The 22,708-nt window shown below is 44.8% G+C and overlaps 1 protein-coding gene and 1 non-coding gene across 2 annotated transcripts in view; one reads left to right on the top strand and one right to left on the bottom strand.

Moving 5' to 3' along the window:
* SMS (spermine synthase) overlaps positions 1 to 10,115 on the top strand; it is a 50,795-nt gene extending 40,680 nt beyond the window's left edge. The window contains exons 8-11 of the mRNA XM_047715797.1: positions 1,125 to 1,239; positions 2,037 to 2,116; positions 7,668 to 7,783; positions 9,615 to 10,115. Of these exons, the coding sequence (XP_047571753.1) occupies positions 1,125 to 1,239; positions 2,037 to 2,116; positions 7,668 to 7,783; positions 9,615 to 9,654 (351 nt within the window). The 3' untranslated portion in view covers positions 9,655 to 10,115. The remainder of the gene's footprint in view (positions 1 to 1,124; positions 1,240 to 2,036; positions 2,117 to 7,667; positions 7,784 to 9,614) is intronic.
* LOC125092506 (U6 spliceosomal RNA) lies at positions 562 to 669 on the bottom strand. The gene has a single exon (XR_007124967.1). It is a non-coding gene; the product is annotated as a U6 spliceosomal RNA (small nuclear RNA).
* Positions 10,116 to 22,708: the final 12,593 nt, after the last annotated feature.

Raw genomic sequence — 22,708 nt, 5'->3', positions numbered from 1 at the left:
ACTATACTTGTTAATAATTGTGATTGTGGGAGTTGGTATTTCTTACATGGTTGTCTTACCAATAGTACTCTAAGTGGTTAAAAAAAAAAAAAGAAAAGAAAAACTGTAGGTTAAAAGTTTGAGGTGAGATGCAAAAAATCAATAGACAGTGAAGCCATTCAGTGCCTAGCATAGAAGAAAAAGTAACAGTAGAAGAAAATAGAGACAGTAGTAGGAGAGACCATAGACTAGAGTTAAAAATATGAACTTGGGGTCTCCTGGGTGGCTCAGTTGGTTAAGCAACTGCCCTCTGCTCAGGTCATGATCCTGGAGTCTGGGATCGAGTCCCACATGAGGCTCTCTGATCGTCAGAGAGTGTTTCTCCCACTGTTCTCTCTCCTCTCGTGCTCTCTCTCTCTCATTCTCTCTCTCAAATAAAATATTTAAAAAAAAAAGGTATGAACTTGGCTTTCATACAGATCTAGGTGTACTTCTTGGCTTCATTTCTTACCGGGTACCTTTGGGCAAGCTGTGTAACCCCTCTCCCCTTCCCCCCTTTTTCCCTCCCTCCCTCTGTCTCTCAAAAGTAAGGAACCCTTCAGGAATTTGTGTTTCGTCCTTGTGCAGGGGCCATGCTCATCTTCCGCTGTATCATTCCAATTGTAGTGTGTGTGCAGCTGAAGCAAACACTGTATATTCTCTCTATTTTTCTTTAGAGAGGAAGGGGTGGAGGGCCAGAGGGAAGAGAGAGAATCTTAAGCAGGCTCTCCATGCCTCTCCCAGCGTGGAGCCCAACATGGGGCTCGATCTCACAGCCCTGAGCTCATGACCTGAGTCAGAAGCTTAACTGACTGAGCCACCCAGGTGCCCCTGCGTAACCTCTCTTAACTTTGGTTTTCCATTTGTACAGTGTGGCTAATAAGAGTACCTGTAGATATGTTGCTTGGATGAAGTGAGAAGGCAGACAAAGCCTCTAGCAGGCACGGAATTGTAGCCGTAGAGGCACGGCTGGAAGTCACTTTTGCTCACAGGCAGGCCATGTGCCGCCAGCAGCAGTTTCATTTCCCGCCCCCCTCCCCAAGGGTTTCAGCGCTTCCGCCCACATGAGTCGGCTCACGTGTGTCTGTTCCTCTTCTCTTTGGAAGGTTCTAATAGAAGACTGTATCCCAGTACTGAAGAGGTACGCCAAAGAAGGGAGAGAGTTTGATTATGTGATTAATGATTTGACAGCTGTTCCGATCTCCACATCTCCAGAAGAAGGTAGATTGTGTTTTTTTCTGTTATAACTGAGATAATGTTCATGAAAATGTTTTACTTAGCACCTTGTGAGAACGGAAGGTTCTTAGAGATGGTCTCCTTCATTGATTGGTTCCTTCAGTTTTTCAAGGTAGTTCAGCTGAGGCCCACGGTGGAAAGATGGTTGGATTTCAGACACTAAATGAGCACATTTACTCAGTCGTTGGAGAGAGACACTAAATGAAATGACTCCTAATCACATCATTGACAAATTAGCTTGTTTGGGGATTTATTTCTGTTACGTGATTTTTAACCTGTACTGGGACAAACTGGTGAGCTTTCTAAACAACACCAGAGACAGTTCCCCATTCTCAAACCACACACTCCACATCACTGCTGGTTTGGCGTGTTAGAGTTAGTGTTTTTCCCATAATCTTGCCTTCCTGCTGAGCTTACGGACCGGGTCCCCGTGTGATGACCCTTGCTGTTTCTCTCTTGGGATGTCCTGCTCCCCTCTTAAGTTGTTGTCTTTCAGATTTCAACCACTGCATTTTTGGTCAAATCTTTATTGGTATCGTTAAAGCAGTGCTAAGCACATGAATACTTGCTTTTGACCTTGCTTGAGTATGTGCACGTGTGTGCAGGACTCCCCAAAAATGACAGTAAATGCTCTTGAATATTAGGTCTTAAGCTCTTGGGTGTTTCTTTCTTTTTTTTGGGGTATTGTTGAATATTAATGTGGATATTTGACTTTTTAGATGTTGTTTCTGATGCATGCAAGCCCATATTTATATAACGTAAAAATTTTTTTTAACATCCAGATTCCACATGGGAGTTTCTCAGACTGATTCTTGACCTCTCGATGAAAGTACTGAAACAGGATGGGAAATACTTTACACAGGTAGACTACTTAACTGTTTTTTTTCCCCAAAAGTCTCAATAAGAATTTTATATTTTGAAATTTGCATGTATTTTATTGAAATTTATATTTGTTAAGGATAGAACGTTGTAACTGAATTATGTCTTTCAAACAGTAGTTTATAAATAGCTGACCTGTCCTGCCTTGGGAATTCACGAGGCGGGTTCTGTCCTCACTGCCTGCTGTCCTGATTGCCCAGCCCTGGGCTGTGGCTGTAGTGTGTAGTATCTGCCAGCAGATGGAGACACAGATTGTGATTTGGGTTTTTGTTTTTTTTTTTTTTTTTTTTTTTTTTTGGACTTTTCCCTCTCTTTATCCTCTAGGAGATTGTTCATAAACTGCTTTGCCTGTAGTATGTGCTCCTACCACCAGATGGAAGCAAATTTTTTTTCTCATTTTCTATGGGCTTCTTAAATTTAAAAGAAAATTTAAAGTTCGTATCTTTTGTTATGTAAAATATAGAAATAAAATCTACCAAAGCCCTGAAGAATGTTCTGAAAATGATCATGAAAGGAGCTAAAGGATGGTCTCCGTCTCTTTACTTGGTACAACAATCCCTTGACCCATAAGCAGAAGATAAGCACTTTGGTGGTATTGCACTGTGGTCCCTGTAATTCTTACGGGCTTTCGGGAGACCTCCTGCACCCCTTTAAAAAGCATTAGTATGTTTAAATGTGAAGGACTAGTAGAGAGGTCTTAACTTTATTCTCCCAAGGAGGCATTTTAATGCAGGCACAGGGCGATTGATGGGATCTGAGATTAATAATGCTGAAAACAACTTGGCAACTCTAAGAGACACTTTGGTCTTCAGCCCATCCTGTTTTCCTTCTCTTACTCCTGCAGGAAGATCCACCCCATGGTGATTAATCCTAGACCTTGTACTTGGTGAAAATATTGGGAAGCTTTTAGGGAAACCGATAGCTGTTTATGAATGGGTGTTTTGGCCTGATGTTTAGAAATGATTTTTTTTTTTTTTTTTTTTGTCAGAGAGGGAGAGAGAGCGAGCACAGGCGGACAGAATGGCAGGCAGAGGCAGAGGGAGAAGCAGGCTCCCCGCCAAGCAAGGAGCCCGATGTGGGACTCGATCCCAGGACTCTGGGATCATGACCTGAGCCGAAGGCAGCTGCTTAACCAACTGAGCCACCCAGGCGTCCCTAGAAATGATTTTTTTTAACACATTCTAGACTTGACTCCAAAGCAGGGGTCTGCAAACTATGGGCAAAATCTCCTCTCCTGCTTGTTTTGATAAGATTTTCTTGGTAGACAGCCGCATGCATTCGTGACAATTTGCCTTTGGCTGCCCTCATGCCGTAGGGGCGGTATTGAGTAGTTGTGATGGGGACTGTCGGATCTGCAGAGCCTAAACTATTTTCAGTCTGGTCCTTTACAGAAGTTTGCAGACCCATGCTTTATAGGAAGCCTACAATGAAACCTGGGGGGGGGGCTGCGAAGAGCCACACGGGTGGAAATTGAGCTGCCTCAGGGTGGGGAGGGGGGGTAGTTTGAATGAGGAAGATAGGCTTTCCTGAGACTAGAAGAGACAGATCCTTGGACTTGATCTGCCTCCCTTCTCTTCTCCGCTTCACATTAAGAAAAGCCCTAGAGTTTCTTTGATACAAAATAATGTATATGGCATTGGTGTAAATTATGCAAAATACTACCCCCCCCTTGATAAGTGGACATTACTAGTACCCTCGCTTGACACATCTACATTCCTCCCTAATCCCTGTCTGCCTTCCAGAAGGTAACCCATTTTTTTAAATTCCCATATTTTTCCTTCCTTCCTTCCCTCCCTGTGCCCAATGTGGGGCTCAAACTCATGACTACAAGATCAAGAGTCACACACTCTCCCTAGTGAGCCAGCCAGGCACCCCCTTGTACTTTCTTTATAGATGTTTCACATGCGTGTAATTTCCTAAATCCTTCTATTATTTACCTTGCTTTTGAACTTGCTAAGAACAGTGGTGTTAAGAATGTATTCTTCTGGACCTGTTATTTTTTGACATTACAGAAATCATAACCTCTTTTTTTTTTAAAGATTTTATTTATTTACTTGACAGATCACAAGTAGGCAGAGAGTCAGGCAGAGAGAGGGGGAAGCAGACTCCCTGCTGAGCAGAGAATCCGATGTGGGGCTCGATCCCAGGACCCTGAGATCATGACCTGAGCCAAAGGCAGAGGCTTAACCCACTGAGCCACTCAGGCGCCCCATAACCTCTTTTTAAAAAGATTTTATTTATTTATTTGGTAGAGAGAGACACAGCAAGAGAACAAACATAAGCAGGAGGAGTAGGAGAGGGAGAAGCAGGTCTCCCGCTGAACAGGGAGCCCGATGCGGGGATTGATCCCAGGACCCTGGGATCATAACCTGAGCCGAAGGCAGACGCTTAACAACTGAGCCACCTAGGCACCCTGAAATCATAACCTGTTAACTGTTAAATTTAAAAGATAAAAATAGGTGCCTGGGTGGCTCACTCGGTTAAGCGTCCTTTTTTTTTTTTTTTAAGAAGATTTATTTATTTCATTTGAGAGAGAGAGCACATGCTTGAGTGGGAGGGGCAGAGGGACAGGGGGAGAATCTCAAGCAGACTCCCCCATGAGCGCAGAGTCTGGTGCAAGCCTCAGTCTCACAACTTCCAAGCCATCTGCCCCCATGCTCTCTCTAAAAATAATAATAATAATAATAATTAATAATAATAAAAGGTATAAACAGTACAGAAATCTGTAAAGTTAAAAAGCAAGTGTCACCTACCCATACCTAACATGGGCTGAGGAAGACTTTCTAGAACCAAACTAATGAATTGGGATACACCTCTTAGAATGCGCCCCCCACCATTATTCCCTTCCCTTCCTACCATTTAATATTAGTTTTTACACTTCACATCCTTAAAGGTGTTTAATTCTCTGCTATTGGGTTTTTGTTTTGCATCTCCAATGTTTTTTTTATCCATTGAGATGTTTTATTTGCATGTATATGTTACATCCCAAGAAAAAGAATCCCAGGATTTTCCCTCCTGTCTATTTTCACCTTGCCTCTTCTCATGGTCCATGATGCCAGCCAAGGTTGTCAGTACAGTGAAACCAAACTGGTGGGCTGAGAGCAGATTATTCTGCCATTTTTCTAGATCAGATCTGGGGCTGATCACACCACAGTTGTCTGACCTGCCTGTGAGGTTCACGGCAGTGTTGCCACCTCTGTGATCATCAGTGATCGCAGATTTGCCGCTGCATCATCACGGGGAGAAACTGGACGTGGAATTCGGAGCCTGGCTTATTACGTGTCTGGCTTATCAAGTGCCTGGCGTTTGCCTCTCTTCTCGGCTCTGTTAACGCTCTCGGGAGCGTCAGCCGGGATGTTCGTGCGCACCATTATGGCCACGGAGAAAGACCTGATATGTTTTTCTTAAGAAAAGAAAGAAAGGCATTTCCATTTAAAAACAGAGGAAACATGACTTTTTTTGGGTAGGTCTCCATTTGTGGTGAGGTTTTTTTCCTTTCCTTTTTTAAACTGCTTTGTGACAATGTTGGGGAAGAACAAATGAAAACTTTCCTATTTCCTTTCCACATTCTCAGCAAGGACATCCTCCCATATGCCCTCAATGGAGAGAGAGTGGTGTCAATTTTAAGATGGCAAGAAAAACCATTGAACTGTGCACCTAGGTGGCATTTCCATTCTATAGCTTCCCCAGGGGTGATGTGTTCTAAAAACATCAGGCAGTGTTTTCTATTTGTGAATCGTAAATTACACGTGTGGTGTTTATATACTCTCACGGTGAACTTGATGTTGAAACCAAATTATATACTGCTGAAGGGCTCTTTGGCCAATCCCACTGCAGGACCCTAGATGATGGGTTACTAAACAGGCTGGCACTGAAGGACGACGTCATGCTGAGCGAATGTGCTAAGTTAAAACCACCGAGGGCAGCTCTCAGAATAGTTCTTTTTGCCCACTTGCCTGTGGCTGATTGGTTTTGAAATGCCCTTCGTGGGGATGCTTACATCATAGGATGCTTCATTTGTAAATGGTTTTCATTTTACATTGTACTTGGCTGTTCTGAGGCACATTGGAAGTGAAGTTGTTAACAACTAGAATCGGCACGCACATTCAGTAGTCTTCAGAATGTTAGGAACTTCAGAGGTTAAAAGGAAATAGGTGGTATTAAGTACCCATTATGAGAAGCCCTTGGGGGAAGTGGTGCTAGAATGATAAGGCCTACCCCAGACCTCCCGGGTGAAAATCACTTGTGACTCCCGTGCACATTACAGAGGAAGAAGCTCTGCTTTAGGGATGGCCAGCAGCCTCAGTCAGTGGAACATGGGACTCTTGATCTTGGGATGTGAATTCGAGCCCCACATTGGGTGTGGAGATAATTTAAAAAAAAAATAAGAAAGCAGCTGCAGCCCTGCTCTGGAACTATGCAGATCCTGTGTTACTCGCTCTGCTCTGTTCTTGGCCCGCATCTCATCCATCCTTTCTTTCTTTGTGGTCACAGAGTGGCTACTGCAGCTTCTGATGTCACCTCTAGGTACTAGGTAGGAGAGAAGTTGAAGAGGCGGGTCACTCTGTTTATCCTTGGTTGTCCAGAAGCAGAAACTTTTGCCCAGATGCCCCCAGCAGGCTTCCCTCTATCTCCCTGACCATTGGCTGCTGGGGGGTGCTGTGGGGGGTGTTGAAAAAGTGGTGGCAAGAAAGGGAGAAAAATTAAAACAGCGAAGTCAAGAGATGTTTGATAAGGAGTGGAATTGTGGGATATTCTTTATTTATTTACTCAGTTACTGAGAATACATATATTCTGAATAAACGTTCGTTCCTGTAGGCCTTCAAATTACATATTTGGGGGAAAGCATGGAGATGTGACTATAGTTCTGTGTCATTGTCTTAGATTAGGGTTGTAGTTTGTGTTTTTTTTTTAAAGATTTTATTTATTTATTTCACAGACAGAGATCACAAGTAGGCAGAGGGGCAGGCAGAGAGATAGGAGGAAGCAGGCTCCCCACTGAGCAGAGAGAGCCGGATGCGGGGCTTGATCCCAGGCCCCTGGGATCATGACCTGAGCCGAAGGCAGAGGCTTTAACCCACTGAGCCACCCAGGCACCCCTAGGGCTGTAGTTTTAAGTCATTCTGGAAATCGAGAACATTATCATTCTGATGCTTCTTTCTCAATGCCGTGGTGATGACGGCGCAAACATCTTGAACGGCGATGTGTATGCATCTTTGCTCATTGCTCATTGCGTGGTGTTAATACAATGACTGTGTTACTGGTGAGAAAGTGGTCTCCCTGCTTTCTGTTGCTTCATAGCCGAATCATTTGAAGTGTCTTGATAAACGAGGTAGAAGAAAAATGAGCTAATGGATCTGTAAGTAGAACTGAATACAATTTGTCAAAGTAACAGAAGCCTTATCTCATTTTCAAAGATGAACTTTTATCTAAAGCCAGAATTGTTTTCATTGTTTAGAGATATTCAAATGAGCCGGGGGGACCCTCAGTGAGACTCAAGAATCCCATTGTTTGCTTTTCTCTCTTTGATTTAGGGTAACTGTGTCAATCTGACGGAAGCCTTGTCGCTCTATGAAGAACAGCTCGGGCGCCTGTATTGTCCTGTGGAATTCTCAAAGGAGATCGTCTGTGTTCCTTCATACTTGGAATTGTATCCTTAGACTATAACACAGTGTTGCCAGATCACAACGCCCAAGTAAATCCCATGCCACTTAGACATTTCAGTCCAATCACAGGTGGAGTTAGCGCTGTACTATAAAACGGCCATGGTATTCAGATGTGGCTGCACATTGCCATTTCCTGAAACTTGAAAACAATCCTGATTCCTGGGTCCCACCCTCCGCTTCTGGGGTATGGCCTGCCATAGCTCCCTACCACAGCTCCCCAGGTAGTTTTACTGATTAAGCCAGGCTCGTTCTCAAGCCCCACCCAGCAGAGGCTGGAGCTTTAAGGCCTGGTGAGTCATCTGTTTTTCGTTTTTTTGTTTTTTTTTAAGATTTTATTTACTCATATGACAGCGAGCGCACGAGCAAGCTCAGGCAGGGGAGCAGCAGGCAGAAGGAGAGGCTCGTCGCTGAGCAGGGAGCCTGATGCAGGGCTCTGGGATCGGACCTGAGCTGAAGGCAGACGCTGAGCCACCCAGGCGCCCAGGCCGCTTAACTAGCCATCTTAACTAGCCTGCCTGTACACTGTTGTGCATCTGAAGTTTCAGAAGCTCTACTCGAAAGCTCCCCCTGAGCTGGAGCAGGCACAAAGAATGAATATGCTCATTCAACTTTTATATTAAAATTAATCCCACCTTAATATTAGTTTCTACACTTCACTTGATCCCGATTTGCACTAGAAACCAAGAGCTAAAAATAACGCGGGGGATTACAGAGCTAATTAGCTCCCGTTAGTAAAGTTAGTCCAGAGAAAAACCAGAATGATGATTGTCATTGGAGATTTTTTTTTTTTTAGATTTTATTTATTTGTCAGAGAGAGTGAGCACAGGCAGACAGAGTGGCAGGCAGAAGCAGAGGGAGAAGCAGGCTCCCTGCCAAGCAAGGAGCCCAATGCGGGACCCGATCCCAGGACGCTGGGATCATGACCTGAGCCGAAGGCAGCCTCCCAACCAACTGAGCCACCCAGGCGTCCCCTGTCATTGGAAATTTAAAATGCCTCTTTTCCTCCTAAAGCAGACTCTGGTCTCCAGATAAAAACTTCCTCATCTGAGGCTCTGGAGTCCAGTTTCCTGTCACAGCAGTCTTCGTTGCTGTCTAGGGTCCTGTGACTACTAGGATCCTGTTACTACCCCTGGCCCTCAGGGAAGTCCTTGCCTGCAAGCCCCGGCAGCCTCTGACAGAGACACAGGCCCTAGGAAACTCCCTAGGTCCCCCTGCAAGAGGGGTGTAGTCTGTCTGTGGGGCAGCCATTTTCTTCCAAGGCCTGTGGAGATCCTTGACCTGTCTCCCCCTCCGAACCGTCCACCTTCATCACAGTTTCCTTTTGGAACATTTTTGTAGTCAGATCTGTTTATGTATTGAGAGGCTGTAGCAATCAGTTGATAACATTTGGAGAAAAGGCTTCTGACCTCTGACTCCCCTCCATCCTTCCATCTTTTTCTCCTCTTCTTTCTTCCTCCCTCTCATTCCCTCCCTTAGCCCTCCCCCCCAACCTCTCACTTCCCTCCCACCCTTCCTTGTCATACTCATTCCCTAAAACATTTTAAGACCTAGGAAGTGGTATCGTCACCCGAGGGAGTATTTGTATGCCTTTAGCCTTTTCTCCACTGGGCTCCCTTCACCCCACCGGCGTCCCGGTCACAGGTGGGAGGCGTCCAGGCCAAAACGTGGCCTTCTTAAGAGGACTTAATTCCCATCACCGCAGTGCTTTCAGCCATGAAACTCATCGTCTTCCAGTTTGTAGGCCAGCAAACAAATTCTAAGTGCTGTCTGTCCTCCTTTGAATTACCTGCTTTTATTCCTTGACTCCCTGTCCAGGTGGGTATTTTACACTGTTTGGAAGAAAGCTAAACCTTGAAGACCAATCTCTCCTAATCATGTGTGCTGTACATGACATCGAAATGAGTCAGGCAATTGATTGTGATTTCCTTCAAGTTTTCTTTTTTTAATTATTATTTTTAATTTAAACAAAGCAAATGGAAAATGTATATTTTGATGTGCTAGGGTGTTAATTTTTTTTGAAAGTCAGCTGAAGGATGATTAGACAGCACAGCGAAGGCTGCTAAATGCACTGAACCCCTAGAATGTGATTTTTGTTACTTTTTGTGTGTGTGTGTATGGGCCTTTTCTTTTTGTTTCGGTAGACTTCGAATTTGGCTATTTGGAGGAATGAACATCATTGTTTTGTTCTGGAGGGAAGTTCTTTGATGGTGTTTCTTTTCCCAAAAAATTGACTTAGCTATTAAAATTTGGTGCTTATAAGAAAGAGTTAAGAAAAAAATGAATAGTAATGCTTCGATTAAAATTATAAATGAGAAATTTCATGTGTTTGTTGTTTTATTTCAGCCAGGTCCCCACTTTCTCACTGCTGATCTCACAGAACAAAGGTATCCCCTGGTCTTTTTTTAGTTCTCCTCTATCACTCAGTGCCATTTATCTCTTTATAACGGGATGGCCTTAGGGCCTTTCTTGAACAGTAGTAATGACTTCATTTACCACCGTGGTAAATGATACACAACCTATTACATTCGCCAGTTCTTCATTATAAAATTGACCTGAGGATAGGAAAAGATTTGGCCTTACTGTAAAGTTCAAAGTCAGAAGCTTATTTCTATTCCCACTCTTACTAGTGTATTAGATGTGGAAATACAGAGCATTGTGGATTGCTGCAGTGAAACTTTTTAAGAAGATTTTTAGATGCACAGAGATAGGATGATAGTTTGTGGAGAGACACACAACAAGAGGGTAAACTCCCCTAAGGGCATGCAGGCAAGTAAAGGCTTGGTATCATGTTTGTGGATAACAAGCTACATCGGGGCGGTGGTCTACTGACTCCGGTTAGTAGACATCAGTGGCTATATTGTTTTCATAAAAGGTTTATGCTATATCAAGGGATTGAGTTCATGTATGGTGAATTTGCGGTAAGCAAAGCATTAAAAATGTAAATACTCAGTGTGTGTTTTGACAGAGAATTAGTGTCAACCCAGAACATCCTTCCTCTCAAGATAGGTTTGTCTAATAGATGTTTTTTTTAAATTGTTTTGTTGTTGTTTTCATTTTTTTTTTTAGATTTTATTTTTAAGTAATCTCTACCAACGTGGGCTTGAACTCAAGACCCAAAGATAAAGACTCCCACCCATGCTCTACTGTCTGAGGCAGCCGGCGCCCCTCTCGCAGATACTCTTTAAAAAATGAGTGCATGCCGACTTGCCTTTTTTTTTTTTTTTAACTGGATTGGCATGGGAGAAGAAACAATAACAATAAAGGGAGAGTTAGTCAGGTTGGAACTAGATCGGCTCTCAGTAAATATTTTTCTTGTGCACAGAGCTTAAAAACATCATCGGTAGACATTAAGAATCCTACCTCGCCCCGAACAACTTCTAGAATGCTTTGCAAAGGCTTTGTATTTACAGCCTACCGTGTGAGATTAAAAATGGTGGTATTATAACCGTTAGAATACCATTTTAGCTTAGCAGATTTGGATTTTTTTTTCCATATTAGGAAAGAAACCAAGTCTGTCTGCTGTCTGGATATGGTGTTACGAATATGTGGGGCATAACTTTATACTTGAGGGCTAGCTTGGTGCCCAGGCTGAACCCAGGGTTGAGTCTGGTGACAACTTCGTGCCGCCAGAGCCAAGAGTTAGAGCTGAGAGGGAGAGGGCTGTACCAGACCTGCGGAGGTGCATTTGGGAGAGAGTAAGGGGTGCGCTATGGGAGCGAGAGGGAGACGAGATACTTGCTGGGGGTGATGTGGTAGATTCCGACCCTGCTCATTCCATTGTCTTGGAGAAAGGATGATGCCTTACTGTTTTTGAACATTTTCGTAACTGTTGAGGCAAACTGAACTATGAGAGCTAAAAACAACCTCTACTTTTGTGGCATTTTAAGGAACTGTAATACAATCTAAACTATTAGATCTAAACTATTATTTTACTTTAATGGGTGTTTTGCTTTATATGATCTATAGGTAATCGAAAATAATATAACATCCTATCTTACAGCCACTTTTTAATTAAGGAAAAATACTGGCTGTAATAGAAATTCCATTCAACACATGAGCAGAAACCAAGAATTGGTTTATTTTTTAAAATGCTGCTTTCTCCTTCAAATGCTATTGAATGTTTTATGCAATAGTTTTTAAGTTGAGAGAGAGCAGAGAGAATCACAAGCAGATTCGCTGCTGAGTGCGGAGCCCAGCGTGGGGTTCAGTCCCATGACTGACCCCGAGATCACGACCTGAGCCCAAATCAAGTCAGATGCTCAACCGACTGAGCCACCCAGGTGCCCCCCCCTTTTTAATGAATTTTTTAAATTATTATTTGAGAGAGGGCAAGCTTGGGGACGGACAGAGGGAGAGGGTGATTGAATATCTTAAAAGCTTGATTAACGGTGGGCTGGAGGAAGGCTGGGTTAACTCTTCACAGGGCACGAGCAGTGCTGATGTCAGAATAAAAAGGTTGAATACTCAATCCCTTGCTCGCGTTAACTGTTACTGATAGGAATTTGCGTCTGCCTCAGATTGATGAATTTTGTTCCATTCCCATAACTCCTGGGATTGGGTGAAGAAGTGTGTGTGTGAGGTCACATGTCACTGGCCTGTATTTGAGCCTGGAGAGCGGCACAACTCAGAGTGTGGTCCTTTGGCCTGTTCTTGGTTTTCTAAGTGCTTTGGTTTACTTCAACTGAACTTGATGAAGGAAGTGGTCTGCTGATTTCCACTGTGGCAGTGCTCCATACCCAGTCTGGAATGACACTTGCCGTGGCACTCACTGTTCCAGAGGCGAGTCGGGCCTCATCATTTGATAGGAGCCGCTATGTGGCCATGAAGAAACCACCTCTTTCCATCACTGTGTTGCTGAGTGTCTTTGTGCTAAATAATCTTTTATATCGCTGTGCTTTGGGCTAATAAAACCCTTTTATTTACATTATCTTGCTCAGTTTTAAAATAACTTGGTGAATTCACTGTTCCTCTCACCGAGTAGGCTGGTAGTCAGAATGTGAAAAGTACCCCAGGGGTTCCACAGCTAGTCATGATTTGAATCTAGGTTCTAGCATTCCGAGTGGGCTGTCTGTAAGCCTACCACAGGGGTTCTTAAACTTTTTTTTTTTTTGAGTACCTTGGACTTTGGCTGTTTGAAACCTGTTTTTTAATATATCAAGTAGATATGATTAATTATAAGGAAACGGGTTATATTTTTTAAGAAATTAATGACTTAATATTTGTGCTGTAATAACTTTTTACATTGCTAGATCTTGTGGTGGATCAGATACCATAATTTTTGGAGTAGTAATGAACATACATATTTATAAGACCTGTGGCAAATGAAATGTGGTTAAGAATGCATCTGATGGGGTGCCTGGGTGGCTCAGTGGGTTAAGCCGCTGCCTTCGGCTCAGGTCATGATCTTAGGGTCCTGGGATCGAGCCCCGCATCGGGCTCTCTGCTCAGCAAGAAGCCTGCTTCCTTCTCTCTCTCTGCCTGCCTCTCTGCCTGCTTGTAATCTCTGTCTGTCAAATAAGTAAAATTAAAAAAAAAAAAGAATGCATCTGATTTCTCTTGTTGACAAAGTCCCAGGTAGCACCAGCACTAATACAGTTTGTTACCTATGTTCATGCTTAAAGGAAGTTAGTACATTTCAGCTAGAGGTCAGCGCAAGTAAAGACAGAAATGTTTACCCATTCAAGTTTAGGGACACATAGTTCTGTCCATAGGTCTCAGTTTAAGAACCTCTGGCCTATGGTGTTTGCTTCTGTTGTTTGATTGTATTTAGGTAATGGGGAGGGGTAGCTGGGTCCCTTCACCCTGCTGTCAGAACCTCAAATCGATGCTGGCAGGTCAGTTCTTCTCGGCCAGAACCATTTAAAATCTCAATTACCTGTGCCGTCATCCCACTGATTTCTGCTTTACTCATTATTTCAAAAATGAGAAATAGAACATGGGCAAGAAGTAGCCCAGTGCTTTTGGAAGCCTATTTGAATACTCTTGGATATGATTTCCCGGGGAAACCAGATGATAAATGTGACTGGACGGGTATGCTTATCACCTGTATCTGGGGGGGCTCGGAGACGCGCGGGGCAGCTCATGAATGCAGATGCCGTCCCTGGGCAGCAGCCAGCGATGTGGCCATCGCAGTGAGCAGCGGCTTTATGATGAAGTATTAGGGAACAGGCCCCTCTCTGTGCCGCTTTGCTCAGGAATGTGGCAGAAGCAATTGGGGGCTCACCCTGGAGAAGCAAGCTAAATAAGCCAGGTCTGTTTTGGCAGCAGCCCCCCACCACCCAAATAGGGACGACTGGAGGGTTTTCCCACTCCATGGACTAGAGTTGAAAAGCTAGGATTATAAATGCAGGCCATGGGCAGGTCTCTGTAGGCGAGGGCTTTGATGCGGGTGTTAGCTTAGGAGAGATTGTTACTGAGAAGTTGATGATTCCGTAAGTAATTTAGGTTCTCACTAAGTGATTCGGATAGCTCTGAGTTCATTGCAGAGGGAAAGAAATGCTCCTTGGGCTACATTTCCTGTCTTCTACTTTCTAGACAACGGTGCCTCTGCCTGGGTTCGGTTGTGTGAGTTCAGTTTGATAACGCGAAATGCCCCGTCCTGTCTCCCAGTGCTGAGGGGGCTTCGGCTGACACCTGGCACAGTCATCGCATGGGCCCTTCACGCTCAGCGTTTGTTTTCTTCCTCAAGGCATATTAAATATTCTTCATTACGTATCGTCCACATTATGTTTAAATGTTTAACGTCTGGAGAGACGGTGTGTCCTCGTTCTCTGGTGAAAAAGAGTACACCTCGGTATGGGTTTTGACGGATGTGTAAGAGCTGGAGGTTTTTAACTGAAGTCTGGGGGCAGAGGAGGCAAGTTCTTCAGGCCAAGTCTGGTTGACAGCTGGCTAGAATGTAAGCTCGAACGGTCACGATCCGTTCCTCTTGGTCACGTTGGCGTAACGCTTTGCACGTGTAGTATGTACTTAGGAGGTTAAAGTGTGCAATAAAAGGGGGTTCTTGGGATTGCTTTTTCCAAATGGGACATGGAGAAATCAGGCAGGTGTGAGGAGAAAAACAGAGGGAGAAGTCCTCGCATCTTCACACATAGAAGGAGCAAGAATGCCTACCCTACCCGAGTGAGGGTACTGGCCCAATATGGGTGAAAGTGCTGTCTGTGTTGGCGAAAGGGGCCTTTCACTCGGGCTTGTGTCTTTTGGGTTCCTTCTTGGTACCCTAAAGGGCCAAAGAAACTCAGAAACTCAGGAAGGGTTACAGCATTCAGACTAAAAACTGGAATGACGTGAGGATCTGTGGCCATTTTGGTGTGTGTCAGCCATTTTTGTGAGTGAGTTTTCTCTCTCTCCTTTTTTTTTAATTGTTTGTGGTCACTTGTCAACTTACCCTCTTTTTTAAAAATCTTTTTTTAAAGATTTTATTTATTTATTTGACAGAGATCACAAGCAGGGAGAGAGGCAGGCAGAGAGAGAGGAGGAAGCAGGCTCCCTGTTGAGCAGAGAGCCTGATGCGGGGCTCAATCCCAGGACCCTGGGATCATGACCTGAGCTGAAGGCAGAGGCTTTAACCCACTGAGCCATCCAGGTGCCCTGTCAACTTACCCTCTTGAATGTCTCTGTCCTTGGTGACTCCCCACCCATTTGGTAGAATTCTTGCATCAGGTGTCCACTTTGGGCCATGGCTGGCTTGGGTCCCAGTGCCGGTCCATGGAGACCAGGCAGCAAGGCCACAAGATGGCCTGGCCCTTGGCTTCCAGTGGATAATTCCAGAAGGGTTTGTGCACTGAAATAGTTAAGCATGGTAATGAATTATAAGCCACTGAAAAAAAATTGGAAGTCCGAGGGTGTATGGAAAACAAATGTACAAATGGGACATATAAACAGATAAGGTGCTTACCATAGAATGCTATGTGTGAGCTAAGTGTTGGGAGTGCTAGAGTGGAAAAATGTTAGCATTTTGTAATCACCACAGTGAAAACTGAATCAGTCAGAAGTCACCCTCTGATGTAAAATCTTGGGGAGAATTTGATAGGGAACCTGTTTATATGGCTGTAAAGCGTCTCCTACAGATTGCCTATGAGTTGTGTATCAGTTTCCTATTGTAGCTCGAACAGATTACCGCAAACTTCCTTCCTTAAAACAACAGGAATTTATCATCTTCCCGCTCTGGAGATCAGAAGTCTGAAACTAGCCCTGACAGGGCTCAAATCAAGGTGTGGGCAGGGCTGGTTGCTTCTGGAAAGTCAAGGGGAGAAACCATTTTCCTGCCTTTTCTAGCTTCCAGAGGCCGTCTGCATGCCTTGGCTTCTGGTGCCTTCCTCCAGCTGCAGAGCCAGCTCCGTTGTCTCTTGCAGCCTCTCTGCTACTGTCTTCACATTGTCTTCTGCTTCTGACTCGTCAGCGTCCCTGTGGTAAGGCCCCTTTGGGATTACAGAATAATCCCCAATAATCCACCATCTCCCCAATTCAAGATCCCTACCACAGCTACAAAGTTCCTTTTGTGATGTAAGGTAACATTCACAGAGAGCAGCAGAGAAGGTTCTGGGATTAGGATATGGACATCCAGAGGGGGGCCCTTCAGCCTCCCACACACTGCTAGTGAAAGCAACTTGATAAAGGAAACATTGAACAACTCCTTGCCCAGGTGATCAAAATCACCAACAATGGGCAGTTGGACATACGTGCGTCCAGTGCTCTGAGAAGGGCCCATCACCACCTGCGCAGTCCTGTGACCACGGGGAAACATTAGGCCCACAAGGAGAATACTGTTTTAAAAAGGCCTATATTCTTTAAAAGCATTAATGTCAAAGGACACAAAAAGCTGTGAAAAGATTTCCAGATGAAAGGAGGCTAAAGAGATGTGGCAACAAAACGTGACACCCGGCCCTGCCCTGGGCCACATATGGGAGGAGAGATGCTTAAAGGGGATTATTCTATCAGTTGACAAGTTGGAATATGAATGGTAGTTTCCATGCAAGTATTGTATTGGTATTACATTTACTCCAGTCCTTATTGCAACCTTTCTCTAAGTTTGAAATTCTACCCAAGTAAAACATTAAACATTAAGAAAAAAAAATAGAGGCGCCTGGTTGGCTCAGTTGGTGGGCAGTGCAACTCTTAATCTCGGGGTTGTAGATTTAAGCCCCATGTTGGGTGTAGAGATTGCTTAAAGTAAAGTAATTTTTTTTAAGTAGGCTCCACACCCAGTGTGAGCCCAACATGGGGCTTGAACTCACGACCCTGAGATCAAGACGTGAGCTGAGATCAAGAGTCGGATGCTTAACTGACCGAACCACCAAGGCGCCCCTAAAATAAAATCTTAAAAAAGGGGTGCTCCTGGCATAATTGATAGCAGGGTTTTTGGACACGGAACCAAAACCTAAGAGAAATAAGGCGCAAGAGCTCCAAGTAAGTATGTGCTACTTTTTTTTTAATTTTAATTTTTAACGATTTTGTTTATTTGACAGAGATCACAAGTAGGCAGAGAGGCAGGCAGAGAGAGAAGGGGAAGCAGACTCCCTGCTGAGCAGAGAGCCCGATGTGGGGCTCGATCCCAGGACCCTGGGGTTATGATCTGAGCCGAAGGCAGAGGCTTTAACCCACTGAGCCACCCAGATGCCCCCAGTATGTGCTACTTTTAAGATCTAGTACCAGATGCAGTGATCGTGAGGCAGAAGTTCCCATGGCAGGAGTGGTTTCGGGGCCTTCTGACTGTCCCTTCTTAGTACCTGCAGGGGCCCCGCTGGAGACCATGAAGGCTGTGGCGGAAACGCATGCCAGCAAGATCAGGATCCCGTGGCAGTTGGCTCTCTGTCCACTTGTGGATTCTTGTGGGTCCTGCTGGCTTAGATGCAAACGCCCTCAGGCAAAGATCTCTCAAAGACCCCACTGTTTCTTTGCTGTGAGATGTTCTTTCTGCTAAGACGCCGCAGGGTGTGAAGAGGTTGACTGTTTTCTTTCCCCTTGCGTGTGGCAGAAGAGTCGAATGGGGACAGGGAGAGCGAGCCAGAAGCCGCCTCTTTACTGAAGGCAAAGAGCCCCATGCTTTTGTAGATTGACAAATAGGATCACATTCAAAAGCTATTTAATTAGTGTTACAGGGAAGCTGGCTGAGGACTTTCAAACGTTCAGCTGGAACAGTAGTTGTCCTGCTAGTCAGAAACAGGAATAGAAAATGAGGGCAGTGCTTCTCGAACTTGCGCAGAAGGGAGTACCTTATTTTATTTTATCTTTTTTAAAGATTTATTTATTTATTTGACAGACAGAGGTTCCAAGTAGGCAGAGAGAGAGAGAGTTGGAAGCAGGCTCCCTGCTGAGCAGAGAGCCCGGTGTGGGGCTCCATCCCAGGATCCTGGAATCATGAGCCGAAGGCAGAGGCTTTAACCCACTGAGCCACCCAGGCGCCCCCTGATTTTATTTTCTTAAAAAAACAGTCTGTTCAGTAGGTCTGGGGCCAGGCCTGGGAGTCTGCACGTCTCACGGTCCAGTTGGCCGACGTCAGTGCTGCCTGGCTGTGGACCGCGCTCAGAGGAGTTCTGAGCGAGAGTGTTCTAGGCGGAAGGATGGGCGGCCCTGTAGGAAAATACGGAGAGCTCTTGCGTGGTCCACGCCTGAATCCAAATGTTTTGGTTATGGACTTACTGTTACAGGTAGCCTCAGAAGTAGTAGTTGTGGCTGTCGTAACTGCTCAAGCGAGTTTCTGTTTGATTTCCGCGGGTTAGAAATGTCCTTGTGGATTTTGTAAAAATAGCAATTAGATAAACCATTAATTTGGGACTTGATTTTAAGCTCCCAGTACTCCCCAAACCAAAAGACATTTACCCCCCCAGCATTTTGAAAGATTGGCAGCGGATGGAGGCCAGTTAGTGGAGATCTTGAGGCAAGGAACGGTGTTGAAGTTTTCAAGTTGTCCTCACCATTCTGAAAGGATATGGACAACATATCGGGGTGCAGACATTGCCCTGACAGCTAGAAGGTTCTCAACACAAGGATAAGGGATTATTATACTTCTTACTCAGCTAAACATGCAACTTAACTGAAGCCTGGATTGTGTTTTGATTTCATGGGTTTAGGTGAAGTTTGTTTATTTCTGTGGAGAGCAAAACCGAACAAATTTCAATTGGAAGTTGGGTCTTTTGCAGGTTTATTCAAAATGCAAAGAATAACAAGGGGAAGGATTAGAGGTTACTTGATTCTGTTCTGACACATTGAGAGCTTTCAGTAGCACTGGCCTCTCTGGCCACAGCAGCCTCTGTGTGGGGGGTCCTGGAAGACGTTTGAGGGCTATTCAGGGTACCGTGTAGAGGAAGAAAACCTGTGGGCAGCCTCTTAAGGAGTAAAGAACAATAAGCATAAACACCAGCTCAAAGCAACAGGGCTCACTATGAGGGCTGCAGGAAACGGAAGCACTCAGGAATGAGTATGAGACTTCATAGGGTGACGGCTATAAAGAGAACACTAGTTTTCGATAGGGGATGGGTAGGGAAGGAGGTGATTTACACCAGTGTTTTTTTTTTTTTTTTTAAAGATTTTATTTATTTGTCAGAGAGAGAGGAGAGCGAGCGAGCACAGGCAGACAGAGTGGCAGGCAGAGGCAGAGGGAGAAGCAGGCTCCCCGCCAAACAAGGAGCCCGATGTGGGACTCGATCCCAGGACGCTGGGATCATGACCTGAGCCGAAGGCAGCTGCTTAACCAACTGAGCCACCCAGGCGTCCCTACACCAGTGGTTTTTAAAACACCAAATGCTTAGAAGAAGACAGCAAAACCCAATATTTATCCCAGCTACAACTCTACAAAAAGGTGAATTCTTGGGCGCCTGGATGAACCTTTTAAAAAAGCGTCTGACACTCAATTTTGGCTCAAGTCATGATCTCAGGGTCGTGAGATCGAGCCCCCCACCCCTTGCTGAGCTCTGCGCTCAACACGGCCTGCTTGAGAGTCTTTCAGATAGATAGATAGATAGATATCTCTTAAAAAAAATTAACTCTTAGATTTGCCTTAACCAAAGGCCATTAGGCCCTACCAGTCTTCTTTCTCCCCCACCAGAAGGACATCTGGGGTAGTGCTGTGGTTGAATTGTGTCCTCTGCAAAAGCTGTTGAAGTCCCAACCCCCAGTACCTGGGAACGTGATCTTGTCTGGAGATCGGGTCCTTGCAGGTGGTCAGGTAGGTTGAGGTCAGTAGTGCGGGCCCTCATGTGGTATGACTGGTACCCTTATAAAGGGAAATTTGGACCCAGAAACATGTAAATTGTGAGGATGGCAGAACATTATTCTACAGGCCAAGGAATGCCTCAGGAGAAAGGCATGAGACATTCTTCCTTGCAGCCCTCAGAAGGAACCAACCGTGCCAACACCTTGATTTCAGCATTCTGGCCTCCAGAACTGTGAGACAATAAATTTGTTTAAGCGCCCCAGCTTGTACTTTGTTACATTCTTCCAGGGAAATGAATACAGGTGGTCTTAGAGGTAATTAGATGGCAAATGGAGGAGGCTTTATTACGTATCAGTCAGCTGTTACTGCAGTAATACTGCCTAACAAGCAAACTTCAGATTCAACAGCTTCTAGGAGCAAGTGTTGGTTTCTCTCTCGCCCACCTGTGGGTTAGCTGGCGTTCAGCTGACGGGGGCTGGGCTCTGCTGAGCTGTGCTCCGAGCTGTATGTTGGGTCTAGGTCTGCTCCACATGCCTCTCATCCTCCTTGGACCAGTGGATGCCCGAAACATGTTCTCATGGTGGAAGACAGGAGGGCAGGCACAGTGATGGGGTGCATCTCTAGCCTGTTTCATGTCTGTTTCCAGTTGGTCAAAGCACACTGCATAGCCGAGCCCAAGCCTCAGAGGCAAGGAAGTACAGTCCGGTAGCATGAAGCCTGAGCAAACACATGGATGACAGGGGAGTGAGGAATTGAGAACAATTCAGTTTTTTGAAGTCAAATGAAGACATTTGACTTTAGAATTTAATTTAAAACCCAAGGAATACCTAATACCCCTGCTTGCAATTCATGGTGCTTTTATTTTGTTTCTTGTTTTTTGTGGGTTTTTTGTTGTTGTTTGTTTTTTGGTTTGTTTGTTTTAAAGTAGGCGCCAAGGCCACTGTGGAGCGCAACGCGGGGCTTGAACTGACCACCCTTAGATCCAGACCTGAGCTGAGATCGAGTCAGGATGCCCAACCCACTGAGTCACCCAGGTGCGCTGGATCCCATGGTGTTTAAGGAAATAGGAAAAATGTCTTTTTCAGAGATAGTAGCACAGACTGTCCATCTTAACTGACAAATATGTGATGACTGAATCTTAAAACCCTGTATTGCACTGAGTGAAGCAGTCAACAGATGACGTCTTATTAGCAAAGAGATGGTAAAATCTTGGAGAAAAGCAAAGTACTAACAGGTGCCTCATAAGGTAAAATAGTACTGTGGATTGTAAAGACACACTTCATTGCTAAGAGAGGCCAAAGTCTGTGGCTCCCTGGAAGGAACGTCGTCCAGGAAACTCAGGAAAGGGGCCGTTTGGCAAACACGCTCTTGGTAATTAGGGAGCGTGAAACACAAGACTGAGTTGTTGCGCGTGGAAGTCAAGGCAGCGTTGTTACTTCCCTCCTTGCTTTTAGTAGTAGGATCAAGACCTGGCTTGAGAAACCACTATAGATTTCCAGACCTAGAAGTAGGTAGCGCTTCATGCATACTTAGTGATGTTACACTTCACTCATCACATTCACACCAAGCAGAGCTGACTCCTGCAAATACAATTTACTCACGGGGTGTAGAATGTAAAGGTGATTTTGAGCAGAGGCTCTGGGCCCAGACCACTGACTTCAAATCCTGGCTGTGCCCCTTCCTGCTTCTGGTATGTTGGCCCTCTTTAGGGCATCTGGAAAATAGGAATAATAATGGCGAGTCTGGCTTTATCCGTTAGAGCTGCTAGAAGAGAATACGGTAGATTGGGTAGTTTATTTCTCACTGATCTGAAGCTGGAAAGTCCAAGATCAAGGTGCTGGCAGATTCAGTGCCTGGAGAAAGCCAGCTTCCTGGTTCATAGATGGCTCTCTTCTCTCTGTGTCCGTGTAGTGGGAGGGTCAAGGAACTCTCTGTGGTCTGTTTTATAAGGGTACTAATCCTGTTCATGAGGGCTGCACCTTTATGACCTAGTCACCTCCCAAGGGCACCGTCTCCTAATACTACCACTTTGAGGGTTAGGATTTTAACATAGGAACTTGGAGGGACACAAAGCATTCAATCCATTCAATCCATAGCAACTTTCTTGGGGGTCATTGTGAGGCTTAGATTGGTGCCTGGCACAGAGTAAGGGCTCAAATGTTAGCTTTTATTATTTACCAGCAAGAATCAAGTTTCAAAAAAGGAGTTACGCAAAATCATAATTTATACCACTGCGGCCAAACTCCAGTATTTTGGACCACTGCTGCCTTTAAAAGAAATTGTGTGGTGGAATCTTAAGGAATTCTAAGTGCCATGCCCTCTTCAGTCTTTATACTCACCAAGAAGAGTTACCCAGATTTGGTTTTACTTAATTTTTATTTATTTATTAGTTTATTATTATTATTTTATTTATTTGACAGAGATAGACACAGGGAGAGAGGGAGCACAAACAGGAGGAGTGGGAGAGGGAGAAGCAGGCTTCCTCAGAGCAGGAAGCCTGATGTGCGGCTCCATCCCAGGACCCTGGGATCATGACCTGAGCCAGAGGCAGATGCTTAACGACTGAGCCACCCAGGTGCCCCTTTACTTAATTTTTAAAAACCTACAATAATTCTCCCAAATGCTCATTCTTTTTCTCCCAATTTCTCCACACGTCTTCAAGGTAACTGACTATATTAGATGATAATTAAGTGGGGCCAGTAAGGAGGTTGAGTACTTCTGATGGGGCCCAGAAAGACTCATTTAAGGCAGGTTT

The sequence above is a fragment of the Lutra lutra genome, chromosome X, assembly GCF_902655055.1.
Source record: "Lutra lutra chromosome X, mLutLut1.2, whole genome shotgun sequence".
Lineage (NCBI taxonomy): Eukaryota > Metazoa > Chordata > Mammalia > Carnivora > Mustelidae > Lutra > Lutra lutra.
Note: the sequence above shows the minus strand (reverse complement) of the source record. Positions and strands in the feature narration are given on the sequence as shown.